The sequence below is a fragment of the Lacerta agilis genome, chromosome 3, assembly GCF_009819535.1.
Source record: "Lacerta agilis isolate rLacAgi1 chromosome 3, rLacAgi1.pri, whole genome shotgun sequence".
NCBI classification, from domain to species: domain Eukaryota; kingdom Metazoa; phylum Chordata; class Lepidosauria; order Squamata; family Lacertidae; genus Lacerta; species Lacerta agilis.
Genome location: NC_046314.1, coordinates 3,117,657 through 3,138,741, shown reverse-complemented (window position 1 = coordinate 3,138,741; position 21,085 = coordinate 3,117,657). Strand labels below are relative to the sequence as shown.

The 21,085-nt window shown below is 44.4% G+C and overlaps 1 protein-coding gene across 1 annotated transcript in view; it reads left to right on the top strand.

Annotated features, from left to right (window-relative positions):
• COMMD1 (copper metabolism domain containing 1) overlaps positions 1-21,085 on the top strand; it is an 87,466-nt gene that overhangs the window by 25,671 nt on the left and 40,710 nt on the right. Inside the window, exon 2 of the mRNA XM_033145630.1 lies at positions 4,889-5,170. Coding sequence (XP_033001521.1) covers positions 4,889-5,170 — 282 coding nt within the window. The remainder of the gene's footprint in view (positions 1-4,888; positions 5,171-21,085) is intronic.

Sequence of the window (21,085 nt, the reverse complement as noted above, 5' to 3'; positions counted from 1 at the left end):
ATTAGTAAAATCTAGAATTTTGTCCTGTTAAAGTACTCCTTGAATCACTGCTGCCAAAAACTCGGCTCCCCCCGCAGTCACCCCTTGGTCAATGTCAGAGAGACAGAATCCAACACTTCCACCATGCTGCGGTTCCAAACCGTCCAAAAGGGGGGACAACACACGTTCACGCAGCGTACTCTGTAGTGGACAATAAAAGAGAATATGCTCTTCAGTGTCCGGGACATTCAGGGAACACTTGCAGTATCTCTTGTTTCTGGGAATATTCTGATATCTACCCCTGACAAATGCCGAGGGAAAGATATTCAGTCCAGCCAACATAAATGCCCTATGTTAGGCTGGTATTATTAGTTTAGTAACATAGTTGACCCTGCTATCTAGGATATTTAAATCATAGAATATGGGAGAGCAAATTTTATTTATTGCTGCCACAATATTTTGTCTCTCAACATCCTTTAGTCTAATTTGGACATTGTGAAAGATATGTTGCTCGCTTGAATTGTACAAGGGCTCCAGCTCGATGCCTATCGATCTGATTTTATTTTCTAGGAGTTGGTACCATCTAGATTTATAGGAGTCCTTAAGGAGGTCAGAGAGCAAGCTTGATGGTGGACAGCGGACAGGTGGTCATTTTCACTTGTTCAAGCAGCCTGTCCACATCCTCAAAGGTAACAGGTTGAAATTGGTCCCATACAACAGAGTACGGGCACTCCCTAGCCCAGCCCTGCTACAATGGTGGAGTCTACCTCTCTCTGAATTTGAGCAATTTTATCTGCAGAAAATGGGACGTGGGTGGTGCTGTGGCTTAAATCTCCCAACAAAGATTAAAAATACATTAAAATGTCACACATTAAAAAGTTCCCTAAACAGGGCTGCCTTCAGATGTCTTCTAAATGTCAGGTAGTTGTTTATCTCTTTGACATCTGAAGGGAGGGTGTTCCACAGGGCGGGCGCCACTACCGGAAGGGGGTTCTGTTAGACTACAAACCACCTGAAAGAGTCTCCTTGAACTGTTTTCCGCAGATGCAATAGAAGCAGCAAACAGGGCCTACTTCACTGTTGCTATCGCCTCTTGGTGTGCTTGACATTGAGCTCTAACCCATGTTAAGTCCATTTTGGAGTGAGTTTTCCACACACACACCCCGGTGCTCTAGCTGTCTCAGCGATTGTTTCATCATATGAGCGCCACACCCCATAGTCGCCGTTGACTGCACTTAACTGTCCAGGGGTCCTTGACCTTGACCTTCATCACCCTCAGCCCCTGGGGAAAGCATGGGGCCATGAGAGCGCCATGCAGTTGGAGAGGGCACTTCAGAACCAGACAGTTGATAGCCCTGGTTAACTCTGGTTGAGAGCCAGTTTGGTGTAGTGGTTAAGAGCGGCAGACTCGTAATCTGGGGAACCGGGTTCGTGTCTGCACTCCTCCACATGCAGCTGCTGGGTGACCTTGGGCTAGTCACACTTCTCTGAAGTCTCTCAGCCCCACTCACCTCACAGAGTGTTTGTTGTGGGGGAGGAAGGGAAAGGAGAATGTTAGCCGCTTTGAGACTCCTTCGGGTAGTAAAAAGCGGGATATCAAATCCAAACTCTTCTTCTTCTTCTTCTTCTTCTGCATTCCAGCAGGCCACCAGGGAATCAGCTGAAAGGCCATCAGCATGGGATAATACATCCCCTACCACTCTCTGGAAGCCATTTGGATCCATTAAGTAGCAGGGGCAGACCATTCAAATTGGTCCCACCTTCCTGCAGAGGGAAGGGTCATAGAGAAGTCTAGCAGACCATGGCACTTCTTTTGTTCCACTGGAATGTCAGATCACCCATGTCCACAGAGGTAAACACCAGATCTAAGGCATGTCAACTGCTATGAGTATAGCCAGATTTATTCAGGGCCAGCCCCTTGGAGGCCATGCTTTCCATGAAGTCCTGAGCGACCCCCTTGTAAGGGCGTGTTGGCATGGATGTTAAAGTCCCCTATGACAACCAAACTAGGTAGCTCTAGGAGAGCATCCGCCACAACCTGAAGCAGCTTGGGCAAGGAATCCTTGGTGCAGCTGGCAGGTCAGTACACCAATAGGAATCCTGTACTGCCCCTATTATCCAGCTTCCAAAACATGCACTCAGAAAACTGGGTCTCTAATAGGACGCCTGGTGAAAACCAAGGACTTCTTAAAAATCACTGCAATCCCACCTTCCCCACCTACATGACCTAGCTTGCTGTACTTAAGAAAAACCTGGTGGACAAGCAGCGGCAGGAGCACGTGCAACCACATTTCTGCTAGGTGGTTATCAAGAGCACACACACACACACACACACAGAGAGAGAGAGAGAGAGAGAGAGAGAGAGAGAGAGAGAGAGAGAGAGCCTACAATATGTCAGAATATGTCAATATGTCAGGGCTGCATCAATAGGAGTATAGCATCTAGATCAAGGGAAGTAATAGTACCACTATATTCCGCTCTGGTCAGACCTCACCTGGAATAGTGTGTCCAGTTCTGGGCACCACAGTTCAAGAAGGATACTGACAAGCTGGAACATGTCCAGAAGAGGGCAACCACAATGGTCAAAGGCCTGGAAACAATGCCTTATGAGGAACGGCTTAGGGAGCTGGGTATGTTTAGCCTGGAGAAGAGAAGGTTAAGGGGTGATATGATAGCCATGTTCAAATATATCAAAGGATGTCATATAGAGGAGGGAGAAAGGTTGTTTTCTGCTGCTCCAGAGAAGCGGACACGGGGCAATGGAGTCAAACTACAAGAAAGAAGATTCCACCTAAACATTAGGAAGAACTTCCTGACAGTAAGAGCTGTTCGACAGTGGAATTTGCTGCCAAGGAGTGTGGTGCAGTCTCCTTCTTTGGAGGTCTTTAAGCGGAGGCTTGACAGCCATCTATCAGTAATGCTTTGATGGTGTTTCCTGCTTGGCAGGGGGTTGGACTGGGTGGCCCTTGGGGTCTCTTCCAACTCTATGATTCTAAGAATACTTCTATAATAGTAGAATCATCATTCAAGTTGTGATAAAGGGGCTCCTTCCTTTGAATTTCTCCCTGACTATGAAGAGAGCAAAAAATGAAATAGTACATGAAGCTGAATTGTCTTTGTTTCTCCAAGCCTTTCATTTCATTGTCTTACAGAATGGCAGCAATCTGCAATTTAGAGGGTTTGCTAAGCGAAATGCCTCCATGGCTTGGCCTGGCAAATTCCTGGATCACAGCCACAGCTGTTGTCAAGAAAAGTCCTGTTTCTGGAAACTAATAGTGATATGCTTGTCAGACTCTATTTCTCAGAAAACATTATATATTTGTATTTCCTGTTGTGTGTGTAGTAGGGTTGCTTTCCTTTTGGATCTAATATAAAAACCATCTTGTTGATCAATTATTCTTCCATTATGGAAGTAACATTTGAAAGTATTACTATTTTATAGGGTGAGATATGAGAAGGCAGCTGTTCGGAACAAATAGAACCATAACAGATTTATTCTAGGCAGGTTAGCAAACATTTCCCCCCCCCTTTCCTTTTTAAGAGCCTTTAATGATTCTTTTTCCTTCTTAAATATAAAATATTCAGAGTTCCACAAATCCGCATACCTGCTGGCTAATGCCAAGCAGCTTTCACTGCTCTGTGCTTCTAGAAAAAGTTCCGCCTTGTCGAAGAAGAATTACTTCATGGGGTACATCCGGGGCTGAGGTATGTCACCCAGGTGACAGAATTCACTGTTCTCCATTGTATGAGGCCGTTAAATCAAAGGAAAATGAAAGTTGGCCTGTAACTTACTTGGATGGGGGTGGGAGGAAATCAGCTCTGAACTCAGAACCTGACAGGAAGTGGAACATTGCTTGCAGCTTATCGTGTATTAAGGATCAAATAATGTATGTTATGGAAGAGTTTATGCCTTTTCTGTTCACTGTCCGCACTTCCTTGATTATATACAGGTGAAACTCGAAAAATTAGAATATCGTGGAAAGGTTCATTTCTTTCAGTAATTCAACTTAAAAGGTGAAACTAATATATGAGATAGACTCATGACATGCAAAGCGAGATATGTCAAGCCTTTATTTGTTATAATTGTGATGATTATGGCGTACAGCTGATGAAAACCCCAAAGTTCAAATTGTGAATTTTGGGGTTTTCATCAGCTGTACGCCATAATCATCACAATTGTAACAAACAAAGGCTTGACATATCTCGCTTTGCATGTCATGAGTCTATCTCATATATTAAACTCCAGTAGCTAATGAAAACAATTGCTTACATAAATGGACTTTTCCATGATATTCTAATTTTTCGAGTTTCACCTGTACTACTGCATTATGTTTTGGGAACTGGTTAACTGAATCCATTCCAGGTTTCCTTCTAGTAGTAACTAATGTAGTATTATTAGGGACGCCGGTGGCGCTGTGGGTTAAACCACAGAGCCTAGGGCTTGCTGATCAGAAGGTCGGTGGTTCGAATCCCCGCCACGGGGTGAACTCCCGTTGCTCGGTCCCAGCTCCTGCTAACCTAGCAGTTTGAAAGCACGTCAAAGTGCAAGTAGGTAAATAGGTACCGCTCCGGCAGGAAGGTAAACGGGGTTTCCATGCGCTGCTCTGGTTCGCCAGAAGCAGCTTTGTCATGCTGGCCACATCACTCGGAAGCTGTACGCCGGCTCCCTCAGCCAGTAAAGCGAGATGAGTGCTGCAACCCCAGAGTCGTCTGCGACTGGACCTAATGGTCAGGGGTCCCTTTACCTTTACCTTTATTCCATACTTCAGTTTTCCAAGAGTACACTAATGCATACTATATTTTTAATTTAAAAAAAAATAAAAAACTGTCTACTGGACAATTTATTTCGTATGCATCAGACCAACATGCCTACCTACCTGAATCTATATATTGTTTGTTTTTGTTTCAGTCGATAGCTTCGGCTGACATGGATTTAAATCAGCTAGAGGCTTTTTTGACTGCCCAGACAAAGAAACCAGGAGGCATCACAACTGAGCAAGCTGCAGTTATTGCCAAATTTTGGAAAAGCCACCGAGTGAAAATTCGAGACAGCCTTATAAATCAAAGCAAGTGGGAAAACAGCTTGAAAAACATCAGCTGGAGAGTGGATTTAAAGTCTCAGTCAAGACACGCTGACCAGTTAAACAACCCTGTGGCAATAGTTGAAATGGAACTGGGGAAGCATGGGCAGGTGAGCAATTTTTATCTTGTTTTATCAATGCGAAAATGTTTCTTAAATATGGGGTTCAGCAACAACACAGTCTTCCAACGATGTCAGACTTAACTGAGAAACCGGACAGACACAGATCACTCCGTCAAGTTGCGGGTGTCTACTGATACAATCGTACAGAGTTTATTGTTTACTTCAGGGGTGAAGAACCGGTTCTCACCAATAGGATTGATCCTTATCTTCCCCCGTCCTCTGTGGAACAGCACTGGCAGGTTTGTCAGTCACGTGACATCACAATGCTATCAGGTGAAGCACTTCAGTATGCACAGTTTGAAATCTAGTCAAAGGCACAATGCTTTGCAAGCCCCAAGAAGCATCTGGTTATCAGGACTTGCAAAGTGCTGTGCATGGGCTTTCAAAGTCCCGACAATCAGCTGATTATTGATAGGCTTTCCAGGCACTACCAATCAGCTGATCACTGGTGTCTGCAGTCCTAAACAAATGTACATTACATGTGAATATGGTTGAAAAGTGTTGTTTTCAACTTATTTTCAGGAAAATATAGGTAAAGGTAACCCTAACCATTAGGTCCAGTCACGGACGACTCTGGGGCTGCGCGCTCATCTCACTCTATAGGCCGAGGGAGCTGGCGTTTGTCCGCAGACAGCTTCTGGGTCATGTGGCCAGCATGACTAAGCCGCTTCTGGCGAACCAGAGCAGCACATGGAAACGCTGTTTACCTTCCCGCCAGAGTGGTACCTATTTATCTACTTGCACTTGACGTGCTTTCAAACTGCTAGGTTGGCAGGAGCAGAGACCGAGCAACGGGAGCTCATTCAAACCACCAACCTACTGAGCGGCAAGCCCTAGGCTCAGTGGTTTACACCACAGCGCCACCCGTGTCCCCGAGCCTGCTTCTACACAAATCCTGTTCTGCAATAATGACACGTGTGAGCCTGCTTCTACACGTGTGTAATTATTGCAGAACATGATTTAACTCTCAGTTACCTTCTGTGTAAGAAAAACACCATGTGTGAAGAAGAGAGTCTTTGGTTGAGAGTCTTGGTGGTGTTGTGATGAGAGCTTTACAACTGCACATGCAAAAGCCTATTTTGAGATATCTACTTGGCTCTGAAGCTCACTGGGCAAGTCACTCTCTTGCAACTTAAAACAAAATAAAAAATAAAAAATTCCTTCCAGTAGCACCTTAGAGACCAACTAAGTTTGTTCTTGGTATGAGCTTTCGTGTGCATGCACACATCTTCAGATACGCTTCTTCAGTTTCTTCTCGCAACTTTAGTTAGCTCACAGAGCTGTTGTGAAGTTCAAATGCTATACTCAGTTCACTGGAGGAACAGTTAGGTATTTATAAGGATTTAACCAGATTTTGGGGTGGGGGATCTGTTCCCAGCTTTTATGATAGCCATGTTCAAATATATAAAAGGATGTCATCTAGAGGAGGGAGAAAGGTTGTTTTCTGCTGCTCCAGAGAAGCGGACACGGAGCAATGGATTCAAACTACAAGAAAGAAGATTCCACCTAAACATTAGGAAGAACTTCCTGACAGTGAGAGCTGTTCGAGAGTGGAATTTGCTGCCAAGGAGTGTGGTGGAGTCTCCTTCTTTGGAGGTCTTTAAGTGGAGGCTTGACAGCCATCTGTCAGGAATGCTTTGATGGTGTTTCCTGCTTGGCAGGGGGTTGGACTGGATGGCCCTTGGGGTCTCTTCCAACTCTAGGATTCTATGATTCTATAATGTTAAACAGAAGCATGTCATGCAGCAGCACTATGGCTAACTCTGTGCTCAAGATAAAAGTATTTACTGCTTTAATGTATGTTTCTGACAGCATTACATCTCTTAAATGCATTACTTTCTTAAAGCCACTTTCTCATTTTAGTTTTACACTCATCCCAAATAACTAGAATCAGATCCTTCATCTGATATTCCTTGATCTGGTCAAAGCTAACTATAACGTCATCCTGTGAATTTTTCTCAAGACCTTTATCTCAGATAGTTTATTGTACAAATAGTTTAAGTGGCCTGAATAATTCTCTCTCCCCTCCCTGTTTCAGAATGTGCTGGCATTTGTTATCATTACCATATGCCAGCCATTTTAAGATTGTGTTCTTAGGAAACTTGGCATTCCACAGAAACTGACCAGAGATTCCTTGAAGAGATGCTTGGCCTTGGTGGACAAGCTACGAAGTAAACAGATTGTGAGAAACTGTGCAACTTTTTGCGAAAGCCACTATCTCAGGGGAATGTTGAGTGCATTTTGAAATGCACACTTAATGGAGAAGCAGTTAGGCCTGGATGGCACCCTTCATTACCTGAGAATGCCCTCAGAATCTGTCTCAGAATCCTTTGCTATGTGTAGGAATTTTACAGTTATCTCAAAGGGGAAGAAATAGGAAGTTGGAAAACTGTGGTTGTGTCAAATTTGTGTTGTTTGAGTTGATTGCCATTATAGACTGATCACATGAAATGCTGGATTCTACATATATTTTAAGGGGCGCGGGTGGCGCTGTGGTCTACACCACAGAGCCTAGGGCTTGCCGCTCAGAAGGTTGGTGGTTTGAATCCCTGCGACGGGGTGAGCTCCCGTTGCTCGGTCCCAGCTCCTGCCCAGCTAGCAGTTCGAAAGCACGTCAAGTGCAAGTAGATAAATAGGTACCACTCCGGCGGAAAGGTAAATGGCATTTCCGGGCATTGCTCTGGTTTTGCCAGAAGTGGTTTAGTCATGCTGGCCACATGACCCGGAAAAACTGTCTGTGGACAGCAAACTGTCTGCGGCTCCCTCGGCCAGTAAAGTGAGATGAGCGCAGCAACCCCAGAGTCGTTCGCGACTGGACTTAACTGTCAGGGGTCCTTTACCTTTACCTTTTTAGATGGAAGCTCAGCAAAGGAAGCAGCAAAGCTAGAGGTGTGAAGAGGCAGGAGAAAGTCTGCAAAATGTCTTTTATAATAGTTGTGGAAAGACTTCGCACAGACATAGAGGAGCAGTAGTGTTTTCCCATTTCCTGCAACTTTAATTCAGACTGCTACATGTCTTTCTTACTTTACTTTTGTATGACAGGTGTAATAGTGGCAATTTATTAAAAATATACTATCTCCCAAGTGAAAACTGTTAGAAATTGGTCACCCTAGTGACCAGGATAAATGTAATCGCTTGAGCTTTGTTCACCTTGAAAATATACGTATTAGCTGGAACAGTTATGTAACTGGATAAAGTGAAATGTGAAAAACAAAAACAAAACAATAATAAAAGGACAAGGTTCACACTGCTGAGGGAGAAGTGGAGTAAAACAGATTTATTAGGCTGAACATTGTTTAAACACTGTGCAAGATGTCAGTGGTTATTTTTCCTCTACATTATTTCTCTACTACATCATCAAACACTGAACAAAAAGAAAATGTATGTTAGCAGGATACAGTTGGGAACAAGATCACCTTGATTATTTTCTGTTGCCACTTACTCCCAACCCCCACCCATCTCTGAGTCCACTTCTGGCACCTGAGCCTTGTTTCTGAAAGACGTGGCTGGGGAGACTTTAGTGCAGAGGTCCCCAAACTAAGGCCCGTGTGCCAGATATGGGCCACATGAGCCAATTATCTGGCCCCTGCTGCCCGCTCTTACTGGTGTGGCGCGGCTGCCCATCTCCGGGTCGGCATGGCACTGGAAATAGCTTTTGCGCATGCGCAAAGCATAATTTCCAGTGCACCTCCAGGTCTGTGGAGGCCCATGCGCACGCACACAAGCTATTTCCGGTGCTGCGCCGCGCCAGAAATGCACTGGAAATGACGCACACACACACAAGCTTTTTCCGGTGCCGCGCCACGCCGGAAAAAGCAAATGCGCGCGGATATTTGCATGCGCTCCCCTGCCCTTTGGCCCGCTGTGCTATCGGCGCCAGAGGAACCTGCCCGAGGCCAGGTAAGTTTGGGGACCCCTGCTTTAGTGCATCTTTCGTTACTCCCTTTTGCTCTTGAAATTTTCCTTTCGGTGTTTGTATGCTGTTCTTTATCCAGTTCCTTAACCCGCGCATTGGTCAGTGGCACCTTTTCTTTTCTACTGTTGCTGAAGGCAAGTGCAGTTTTTCAGGTTCCTCGGTTTGTTTGTCTGCGCCACCTAAAACAAGCAGAAAAAAAGAGGAAGAATAGGTTGCTACTGGAAAAAAGTGGGAAGTTCTGCTTTGTAAGGAAGCTCCCACCCAGAATATGCTCCAGCTCTGGGATGCTTCTGAGCTCAGAGCTGTGAATGTTGTAGCTGGCATCTTCAAAGGTCAGCTGGATCTTTGTCCCACTGTTCACTTCTTCAACTTCTAATCAGTCTCCTTGCACTGACTGAGTGCTAACAGAAGATGTTGCAATTGCTCCAGTGCCTGCCTCACTTCTTGTTCTTGCCTCTAACCAGAGCCGTCTTAAGGGGATCTGCCGCCCTGGCGTGGCTATCCCTCCGGCGCCCCCGCCATGCCGCCTCTCCGCCGCCTCCCTCCCGCGCTTGCCGCCCCTTGGGAGGGGGGTGGGCGAGCGGGGGATGAGGGGCGTGGCGCTGGAGCGGCGCGGGGCCCTGCGCGCCCTTCCAGCGCTTCCGGGACGGGAGGCGAGGGCGGCCGGCTCGCGCTCCCGCGCGCATCCGGATGGCGCGGCGCAGCCGGGCGGCGCGGCTGGGCAGCTTGTGTTCCATCAGGTGGGCGGCCGGCTGCGCGCGGAGCGCGAGCTGCCCGGCTGCGCCACGCCACCCGGCTGCGCGCGAGAGCGCGAGCCGGCCGCCCTCGCCTCCCGTCCCGGAAGCACTGGAAGGGCGCGCAGAGCTGTGCTCCTGTGCTCTGCTGGGCAGCCAGAGGGCGTGGCGTGGCCGGCCAGCTCCCTTGCCGGGAGTCAGAGGGCGCTGCCGGCAGGCGCTGCCAGCGGGGCTGGAGGACGGAGGCGCCCTCCAGGCCATTGCGCCCTGGCGCGCCGCGCCACCAGCCCCAATGGATGAGACGGCTCTGCCTCTAACCTATTGTGAGAAAAGAGGGGCACCAAAAGCTTCATTCTAGAGCACTGCTATAGCTTCTTTAGGCAATAGTAACTTTTGGTATACATTGACGTTGGAGGTGTTTGAAGACTGCTCTTCTGTTGGTATTTCTGTCTCCTTTGGCTGACTTTGGGCTGCTCACTGGGTTGGTACCCACGTGCACTCAGTCCAAGCCTTGGGAAAGGCTGCTGTGAGTACTGCCCAAGGAACAGAAGTGCCTTTGCAGAGTTGGCCCCTGTCGCTGCCTTGAGATTCCTAGGATGGGGTGAGGAGTCTGCCTTGACAGGCCGGTTTCCTTGTGCAAGTTGGTCTGAACCATTCTACTGGTGCTGGTTAGGAACACAATGCCACTCCTCGCAGCGTAGCCAGGAGTCGCGTCTGTCCTACCTAGAAGGGTGGTTGCCAGCTTGTGGACGGACATCGTCCTGGGTTCCACTCCTGAGCATTTGCTGTGAGTGATGATTTCCTTGTTCTTCGTTTTCAAGGCGTTCATTTTTTCCTTGCAGTGCGATGGTAGCTCTGCTGGCACATTTCTTTGGAGAGCCAGGTAAAATGGCACCTTCCTTAAACTAATGAGTGAGTTTCTCCTGGATGTTGGTAGAGGACCAAAGATCACTAAAGACCCCAACCTCCTCCTCTTTCTATTATTGTGTCTTTTCCCACAGGGGTGCCTTCTGCCATGAGTCAAGGGATTCCAAGGACCATTTGAATGGCAATGCCCATCAACTTTGGGGAGGCCCAGCCCTCTCAAATATTTTATTAGGAGGGACCAAAGGGACCTTGCCCCTTAGGAGTTGGCTCCTAGGCTTGCCAGTGAGGGAGGGTGTCTGTGACAGAAGGAATTTGCAGACCATACCTGTGGGTCACCTACACTGCCCAATGTGTCATTTAGCTTGGTGAGAGCTCCCTAGAAGAGGAACCAATTGCAAACTGCAAGCTTTTTGTGGGTAGGATTGAGGTTTGTTTGAAAACTCACTGTTTGGTTTTATCCCCCATGTTTGTGGAGTTACTGTGTGAACTACTTAAGCCTTAGCCATTTTACAAGTGTTAATGATTTCGGTTTCCCCACCACCACCACCACCACCACTCAAAGTTGAATTTCTGTTGTGTTTTTCAATCTAAGTCTAAGTAATTAAAATACAAGTGATTTTGATTGTGCTAGTGTACTATTCAGTTTTACATTGCTTTTTATGATTTTCAATTTTATACATTTCGATAATTTTACAATCATTTTAACATTTTGAAACTTGACTTCCTTCCCCCTCTTTCTGCGGTTCCATAAATTTTTTTATATATATTTTCTGCATATTCCAAATTAACTTAATTTACTCATTTATTCATCTACTTTTTACACTTTTACATTGCTGCTTTGCCATTCATACTGGACTGCTGTCGCTCTCATTGTTGAGAAGCAACGCTGCCTGCTTTGCAAGGAAGGGCTTGTCATGGAGGAGTGAGATAGCCTTTGACAAAAGTGTGAGCAACAGCCGCTCAGCCTAGTAGTGAACTAGAGAACTTAGTGAACTTTCTGCATGCTACTGAACTATGGCCTTTCTCCGCTTAATGAGATATAGCATTAAATACACGAAGAGTTGGAAACAAGACATTTAAGATAGTTTTTTTTTTTTAAATAAAGCTTTGCTTTGTTAAATGTGCATTCTGTACTTGAGGTCCTTTGTAATATTTTATTCCAAAATCTTTGAGATTTTTTTTTTTAGTTTTCTGTTAATTATCTTGCTTTGAATGTACACATTATAGTTGGCTTTCTTCTGTAATATTTTATTCTGGGTTGTTTTATTTGATGTTTTAATGTAGTTTGTAAACTGCTGGGAGATTTTTTTTCTTAAAAGTATAAAGCGTTATAGAAATGAAATGAATAATAACAAAATAATAACTTTGGGTTGTATCCAGTGGTACAACTCAGCTAACGGTAAGACTTTTGTCAGCAGAATGGAGAAGAAAGCAATTCCACCACCAACCTGCCAAATCGCCTGGCATCCTAAATCAGTTTTGGAGAATCCCCCCAACACCCTAGAGCAATTTTTTGGGTGTGGGGTTACAGGAGGGAGGGAGAATCACCAAAAATTGTTTCCCTCCCATTCTCACCAAGGAGCAGCACTGGTGGACACAATCCACTTTACTCGTGAGATCCGTGTCACATAGGTTAGTTGTTGTTGCCTGTCTGAATTTCACCCATTGTTTTCTGAACTCTTGCGCTGCCTTTTTATAACTAGTTCCAGCTTGTGGACCACAGTGATCTGGGTTTGCTTTGTTTAAAAATAGTGTTCTCAAGTCTGGTTCTCCCACACCGATGTCATATTGAAAACGGAACTATTCTTATTATTAGGATAGTGGGAAGGTATGTGCCTCAAACCTGCAAATGTGAGTGGAATGCTTTACTTGTGGGTTGGTAAATTTACTTAAGCACCAGGTGTAAATAAGCAGGGAGTACGCTAGACATTCTTTAGCAGCTGGAAAAAAATCAAATATGATGCATCCAAAGAAAATTCAAGGTCTTGCTGTATGAGGGACAGTAGGAAGAAAATGTACCGGTAAATCTTTCCTGTCCACAAACATTTCCATCCCAATTTCTGGATTTATGCACCAACTGCAGTCCTTTGTTCAGTTCCCCATGTCCTCCTCCTACTCTGTCTTATTAAGTCTAGTTACAGGTGGGTAGCCGTGTTGGTCTGCCATAGTCAAAACAAAATAAAATAAAAAATTCTTTCCAGTAGCACCTTAGAGACCAAACTAAAGAAGTGTGCATGCACAGGAAAGCTCATACCAAGAACAAACTTACTTGGTCTCTAAGTTGCTACTGGAAAGAATTTTTTATTTTATTTTATTAAGTCTAATAAGTACTCCTAAAGAGGCTCTTCCTGGATCCAATTCTGCTTGATAAACCATGTTTATCAAGCCAAAACCTTGTTTTGGAGGGAAGGTGATCAAGAGGGATTTAGTGATGTAACTATGACACCATTGAATGGGATCATTTTTCTAGATGCCTTTCAATCTGGTCAAGAAAAGGAGTTGCCATTTTTGGCCCATAGTGGCAGGCATAGGTCAGCAACAACAAACATGGTGTCAGTGAAGTTGTCTCTTTATTCAAAGTAATCCCAGTAACTCCTCCCAGTAGGTCTTGTTCCAGTGAGGCAATTGCAAGGACTGAAGGTCCGCAACTTCTCAACACTCTCTAAGGCTCCTTCTCTCCAGGGTCCTTTCCCAAGCAGTCACAAATAGCGTCTGCACACAACCAATCTCTGGTCTGCTCTTTTCAATTCTCTGCATGGGTGGGAGGGGAGCTGGTCGCAGCACGAGGGGTGGGAATCCCTGGCTTCTTCAGCAGCCTGCCTCATCTCTGTCTCCTGGACCCCCTCCTCTGCCACAGCGTCTTCCTGCTCACTAAACCCTGTTGCCTCTTCAGCTTCTGACACCTCTTCCTCCCAGTCACCTCCCTTTTCTCCCTTGGACTACTCATCATGACCCTACCATTAGTCCCCTGGCTCTGAGCCTTCTCTTTCTGGGGGTTTCCCAGCTGGTGCCCCCTCACACTCCTCTGCACCCAGCCAGTCCATGGCACATAGCAATTATTATTATTATTATTATTATTATTATTATTATTATTATTATTATTACAGAATAAAATATAGCACTATTTTAACTGTGGCCAGATGTGATGCTTAAATGTAAAAGGACTATGTTGAGTCAGACATTCTAGTGTCTCTTACAGTCACTAGGTTGTATCCATTGTTAAAAATATTCAGAGTACACCCATTTAAATTAAATTAGTAGACGTGAATAACTTATGTCCATTAATTTCAGTGGGTTTACTGTGAGTAAAACTTAGTTTGGTATAAGAAGAAGAAGAGAAGAGTTTGGATTTGATATCCCGCTTTATCACTACCCGAAGGAGTCTCAAAGCGGCTCACATTCTCCTTTCCCTTCCCCCCCCCCAACAAACACTCTGTGGGGTGAGTGGGGCTGAGAGACTTCAAAGAAGTGTGACTAGCCCAAGGTCACCCAGCAGCTGCATGTGGAGGAGCGGAGACACGAACCCGGTTCCCCAGATTACGAGTCTACCACTCTTAACTACTACACCACACTGGCTCTCTCAGTTTGCATACATTTCATTGACAACTCCTGAGGGAGAACTAACACCCTTATCCAAGGAATAGGTATTTGATACAGGGTGGTGTCTCATTCTGCAAAGTATATACCTGGCATTTCACATGAATAATCACCTTAACCTGGGTGCTGTGAAACAGAAGCAGGGGTTGAATGATTCACGTTCTGAGTGGCACAATTAACCTCTGTCATTGAGCTGCTGCCTTGGGTTTCTGCCAGGACATGTAGATTACAGTTCAAGAAGAATGAGGCTGAACCCTTGATAGTCTTTATCAATATTATTATATTGCTTTGGAAGTTCTTACAACATACTGATATGTATGTCTGAACTTAAATGCATTGTAAAATTGAGATATGATGTGAAGAGACTGTCAAAAGCATCTACAAATACCTTAACTGGATGAATTTGATTTGCGAGTAGACTACTTATGGTTGGTTGGTGTGAAACAAACCATGCTCCCTCATTTAGACATAAAACTAAGCCAGGGAGTGTGGTTTGTTTCTTTCTAGCCTGAGTAGAAAGGAAGAAACAGTCCACCTCCGTGTCTTCACAGTAAACCACATTAACTTTCGTTTGCCATAACATGAGAAATGAGCCTACATGCATCCTTTCTAAACATGTGGGGTAGCTTAGGGTTACTAGCTTTCATACTACAGAGGTGCTCAAATCATCTTAGCAAAAATATGTATTGGCACTTTTACTGCGGCTCCTCTCTTAGTAGCCCAACTAAAGTATGTTTTTACCCTAGCAAAGTGAGATTCATAGTAGTACTTTTATCCATAAGTAGATGCAGAAATGTGTGTCTGATGGAGATGTCTATTTCACCACAATGACGAATCCTTCAAGAAACGTCAGTTGCAGTATAGGTGCCTCTGCCTTCAAATGCCAAGTACTCAAACATTCACGTGAAAAAGAAATTCAGGCCAGCAAGCAACCCACACTAACCAGGTACACAAACAGGGGGCACAGAGTACAATTATGTTTCCTGTGTGTTTTTTTTAACAGGAACTGTGGTTCTGAAAGACCAGTCTTCCTTCTCTTCTCTCTCCACCTTTTCCAGCTCTCTTGCCGTTTGCTTCCTGTCTGAACTTTGCTCGCCCTTCATATGCACCAGGAATGGGTAACCATGTTCAGTTCAAGGGCCAGATTCAAACTCAGATATCCCTGTGCACTCACTCCCTAAGCCAAGGTGGCCCGACTTTTCATATCAAGTAGAAGAAGAAGAAGAGTTTGGATTTGATATCCCGCTTTTCACTACCCGAAGGAGTCTCAAAGCGGCTAACATTCTCCTTTCCCTTCCTCCCCCACAACAAACACTCAGTGTGGTGAGTGGGGCTGAGAGACTTCAGAGAAGTGTGACTAGCCCAATGTCACCCAGCAGCTGCATGTGGAGGAGCGGAGACACGAACCTGGTTCACCAGATTATGAGTCCACCGCTCTTAACCACTACACCACACTGAAATTTTTCATGGCAAGAGTACTTTGATACAGAACCCGTGGGCCTTGTTGTATGTCGGGGGCGCTCTGGCAGGGTATTATAGCCCTCCCGCCTTCTCCCTAAAGCTGAGTAAGTGCTATCTAGGCTTTGGGAAGGAGGAGGCGGGACTCTAGGACCCTGTCAAAGCTCTCATGCCACCTCAAAGCCCAGTGCCTTGCTTACCCAGCTTTGGAAACACAGCGCAAAGGCAGGGGGAGCATCAATGTTGCTGAGGGCCGCATGTTGATTCACCCTGCCAGAAGCTATATAGATTTCATTAAAACATTAATTATTTAATTAAAAAAATATTGATCGTAATAACTCTTCTTATTGGTGAAAAATAATACTGGGGAAAGTGATTTGCAGATCTCCCTGCAAATCTCTCCTCTCCCTTCTGCATGAATTTTCAGTGAGCAGAATTTGACTCATGGGAACTCTGGGTTCAAGCCATTATTGGTTGTTCTGTAGCTGATCACCTCTGTTGTAATTCTTTTGGGGGGGTATTGAGGAATTTCCATTTTGTGGTGGTATGACTACTGCATATGGTTTATGGCAGGATATGGAAGTTCCTGAAGAAGCTATAATTGTAGATTAAGAATGTGACACCAATTCCTCGTTGCATGACTTCCTGTCAATTTTCTGTTCCTCACAAAAGTATTGCTTTTAATAGTCAGCCTTTTAATTCTTAGGCATTTGTACTTGTACAGAGTCCTGTAATTTTGTTAAGTATAGATTTGAATTTCCTTTGTCAAACAAAGAATTTACAAGCAGTAAAACAGAGCCTCTAGAGCCTGTTGTCATCATTTTACAATTTCAAGTGGCAAAGCATCTACTATTTATTTTGGGAAGTTGTTTATTGGTTAGCTTTGCGTTTAAGATCCCATAAACAAATTCTGTGAGATCAAGGAGTAGGTTTTTCATCTGTGTTTAGATACAACTGGACACCATTTTTAATCAAGGTAGTGAACTGAACTTTTCAGAACTGTCCTGATTTTAACCACTACTTTCAGAACTACTCTAATTGTTGTTCTTGTTAGCATTCCTAGCATCACCAGAAATTTTAACCCATGTTTGCATAATCGTTCCGGAGAACAAGGAGAAGATGGTCTGTATTTATTAGACTTGGGTGCCATATTGAATCAAGATGGTAGACTGAGCCTTTCAAAACTATTCTGATTTGATTTTTTTTATTTGGTTCTTAGAATTCGCAAGCAAAGCCTGGTGCAGGGCTGCTAGTGTTCTATAACGTTTTAGTATGCTCATTCTGTGGAGCAAGAAAAATAGTAAGCAGCACTTCATAGTTGTAAGAATGTTTTCCTGCAAATTACAGAATGATAATGTTGAAGTGCTGATGGAGGATGTCAGCTGAAAGCTAGATCTTTCGTGCGATGCTTGAACAAGTAAAATTCCCACATGCAGTTTTTTAATGCCTTGCTTTCCATGTTAGGATCATTGTGAGGATTCATTGCATAAACTGTAATTCAAAACAATCTGTTTATCAACAGATATTTCCCAGATTATTGCAAGTTTTTCAGTACTACAACTGCAGTCTGGGCTCATGGGAGTGGCTGCATCTATGTGCCTGAATATTTGGATGGGTTACACTTTCTTGTGAAGAGTAGTCCCTGTTTTAGTTGTTTTAAAAAACCTTTCTGAAATAGCCCATGCCTTAGCTATTTTAAGATTATGTTGCTTTTCAGGGCTCTGTAAGGAGTGAAGTTGTTTCCCCATAGTCTGAAGGTATGAAATATGCACAACCAAGGAAGGGCGGAATGGCTCTGACCCAGATACCAAGTTTGGACAAAAGTTTAAAAAAAGCAAAGACATCACCTTGCCGACAAAGGTCCGTATAGTTAAAGCTATGGTTTTCCCAGTAGTAATGTACGGAAGTGAGAGCTGGACCATCAAGAAGGCTGATCGCTGAAGAATTGATGCTTTTGAATTATGGTGCTGGAGGAGACTCTTGAGAGTCCCATGAACTGCAAGAAGATCAAACCTATCCATCCTTAAAGAAATCAGCCCTGAGTGCTCACTAGAAGGATAGATCCTGAAGTTGAGGCTCCAGTACTTTGGCCACCTCATGAGAAGAGAAGACTCCCTGGAAAAGACCCTGATGTTGGGAAAGATGGAGGGCACAAGGAGAAGGGGACGACAGAGGATGAGATGGCTGGACAGTGTTCTCGAAGTGACTGGCATGAGTTTGGCCAAACTGCAGGAGGCAGTGGAGGATAGGCGTGCCTGGCGTGCCCTGGTCCATGGGGTCACGAAGAGTCGGACACGACTGAACGACTGAACAACAACAACAAACCCATTATCCATACATCTTTTCCTACATTTTGGAAGTGCCATCAACTTACTCCTTCCCTAGCTCAGAGCTCCTCTCAGCAGTACCCAGACAATAGTAGTGGCAGTTCCAGGGGATCACACTTGTACCAAGTCCTTATGCTTAACTCTCAGCTGTGCCATACAAAACGCACCACAAGCACAGACTTTTCTGGAACTCCTTTTTATAGTTCCCCTATCCTTTCAGTTCCTCTCTTTCTGGCTCAGACTTAGCTACTGCATTGAGATGTATTTCTGCTTTCACGCATTTCTACATAAAGGTTGGGTGGGCGCACGTGAAATTTTACAAGCGGAAAGGTTTTCAGTAGAGACCACCTCTTCTAATAACGTGCTTGCAAGTTTTTCCTGTGTGTGTTGCCTTTTGGATGTTTCACAAATAAACAGAAAATATTGGGAAAAACCGACTGTGTTAAATAAACAGCACTAATAGTGATTCACTGCTTCCTGGTTTCAGGCATCTTGGATGTCTAGCCAGCTCCACACTAGAGACAGTGGAACAAGCAGCTGCAGATGGAACATGTGACAGAGGATAAAGTGGTTGCTGTGGCTGGAGTTTGTAGTGGTGCTTGAGGAAGTGAGTCACTAAATTCTGCCACAATTAATGATGTTATTGGAAATCTCATCTCTCTAAGCACCTCCTTGGTGTTTAGAGTTTCATTTATTTACTTAAAGGAAATATACACTACCCAAATATAGCTCCCAGGGCAGCTAACAAATCATTAAGAAGGAGTCCTTGTTCTTAAGCTGACAATCTGTGGTAGCCTTCCCCTCCAGATGTTGGACTCCCATCTGCCCTATCAGCATTGCCAGTATCCAGGAATGTTGGGAGTACATCTGGAAGGCAACAGGGTGGGAAACCTGATCTATGGTATAATTCTTAGTGTAACTACAATTCAAGGTGGGTTTTTGCAGAGGAGAAGAGAATTATTAGTAAAAACCACTATTCCTGAGTTATCTGAGCTATCACCCAATTGAAAAACGCCTCTATTTCCATAGATCTATTCATCACAGTATTTTGTGTGTGTGTGTGCATGTGTGTGTATTTGACACAATATATATTAAACATTTTGTAAGGGTGACAACATCGGCTATAACCTGTGCCATGAGTGTGAGAGGTAATGGAAGGAAGGAAATCAGCCAACCCAATCTCCCTTGCAGCTCTTAAAAGACCAATATTTTATTATGGAATCCACTTTTTGTTGGGTTTATTTCATCAGGTTGTATGAGAGAAATAAAATTAAAGTAAAACTTAAATTATGCAAAATAAATAAGACGATCCTGAGCTAAATGTAGTGGTCTTTGTATAAAGCAGCCTCCTGTGTTCTTTCTGAGTTGGAAAATGATACTTTTGAACAAATGCTTGAAAACGCAAGAACAAATATTCCTAACTGAGATCAATAAATCCCATTTCTCCATGGAGAATTCTAGCTGGTTTGCTTCAAATGTTGGCTTCTTCCTTTACTACCAGTAATTTCATTTTGTACCATGGCAGACAATTATCAAAGAACTCATTTAGCTTTTCTGTATGTCTGCTGGGTCACAGAAAAAATGTGGAACATGACAAAACATTGATTCTGAGGTCTTTAGATGTGAGACCTTTCACATGATTACCATCCCAAGTTCTGTGGGTGTGTATTTGCAGTGCTTGGCATAATGAAAGCTTGTTTTTATTGATAAAGAACTGAAGCCGAAATGTGCAAACACAGCAATGCTATGTGTGTATGGGGCTGGGGGTGGCCCATTTTCCTTCTCACACCTCATGTTCCACCCTCAAGCGAGTGCTGAAATCCTCCAAGCATACATGGAGCATGGCACACACCGATTTCGGTGGCATCAACGATTCTAGTGGCATCCCCCAGCTTCTTCCCTAGAATAGCAAACATTTTCCACTCTTTGCTCCCCTGACCCCAGCCTCCTTCTCAATGTAAATGTGGAGCCTAATGTCTGTGTGGGAAAACAAGGGGGTGGGCAGCAGGACTTGAGTTTGGAATTCCTGCACACCAGCAATGGGAATACTAAGACTGAACCATGGGCATTGGCAGGGGGGGGCACTTGCCCCCCATCAAGTAAATAAATAAATAAAAATGCTTAGCTAACTGACCAATCGCATCACAGATAGTTTGGTTCTTCCCCCTGCCCAACATAAATCCTAGCTACGTCCATGGGCTGAACTGAAATGCTGCTATCAGAACTGAAGCGCAGTTCAAGTACATGTTATACTGGAGACTGGTCTGTCTTAAAAACGTTGACCAAGCAGGCATAGGCGCTTACTACCTGACAGCTTAGAGTGCCTGAAGAACTATGGATGGAGGATCGTAACATTATACAGGAGGCAGCAACGAAAACCATCCCAATGAAAAGGAAATGCAAGAAAGCAAAGTGGCTGTCCAATGAGGCCTTACAAATAGCGGGGGAGAGAAGGGAAGCAAAATGCGAGGGAGATAGTGAAAGATACAGGAAACTGAATGCAGATTTCCAAAAAAGAGCAAGGAGAGACAAGAGGGCCTTCTTAAACGAGCAATGCAAAGAAATAGAGGAAAACCACAGAATGGGGAAAACCAGAGATCTGTTCAAGAAAACTGGAGATATGAAAGGAACATTTTGTCCAAAGATTACCATAATAAAGGACAAAAGTGGGAAGGACCTAACATAAGCAGAAGACATCAAGAAGAGGTGGCAAGAATACACAGAGGAATTATACCAGAAAGATATGAAGGTCTCATACACCCCAGGTAATGTAGTTGCTGACCTTGAGCCAGACATCCTGCAGAGTGAAGTCAAATGGGCCTTAGAAAGCACTGCTAATAACAAGGCCAGTGGAAGTGATGATATTCCAGATGAATTATTTAAAATTGTAAAGGATGATGCTGTTAAGGTGCTACACTCAATATGCCAGCAAGTTTGGAAAACTCAGCAGTGGCCAGAGGACTGGAGAAGATCAGTCTCCATCCCAATCCCAAAGAAGGGCAGT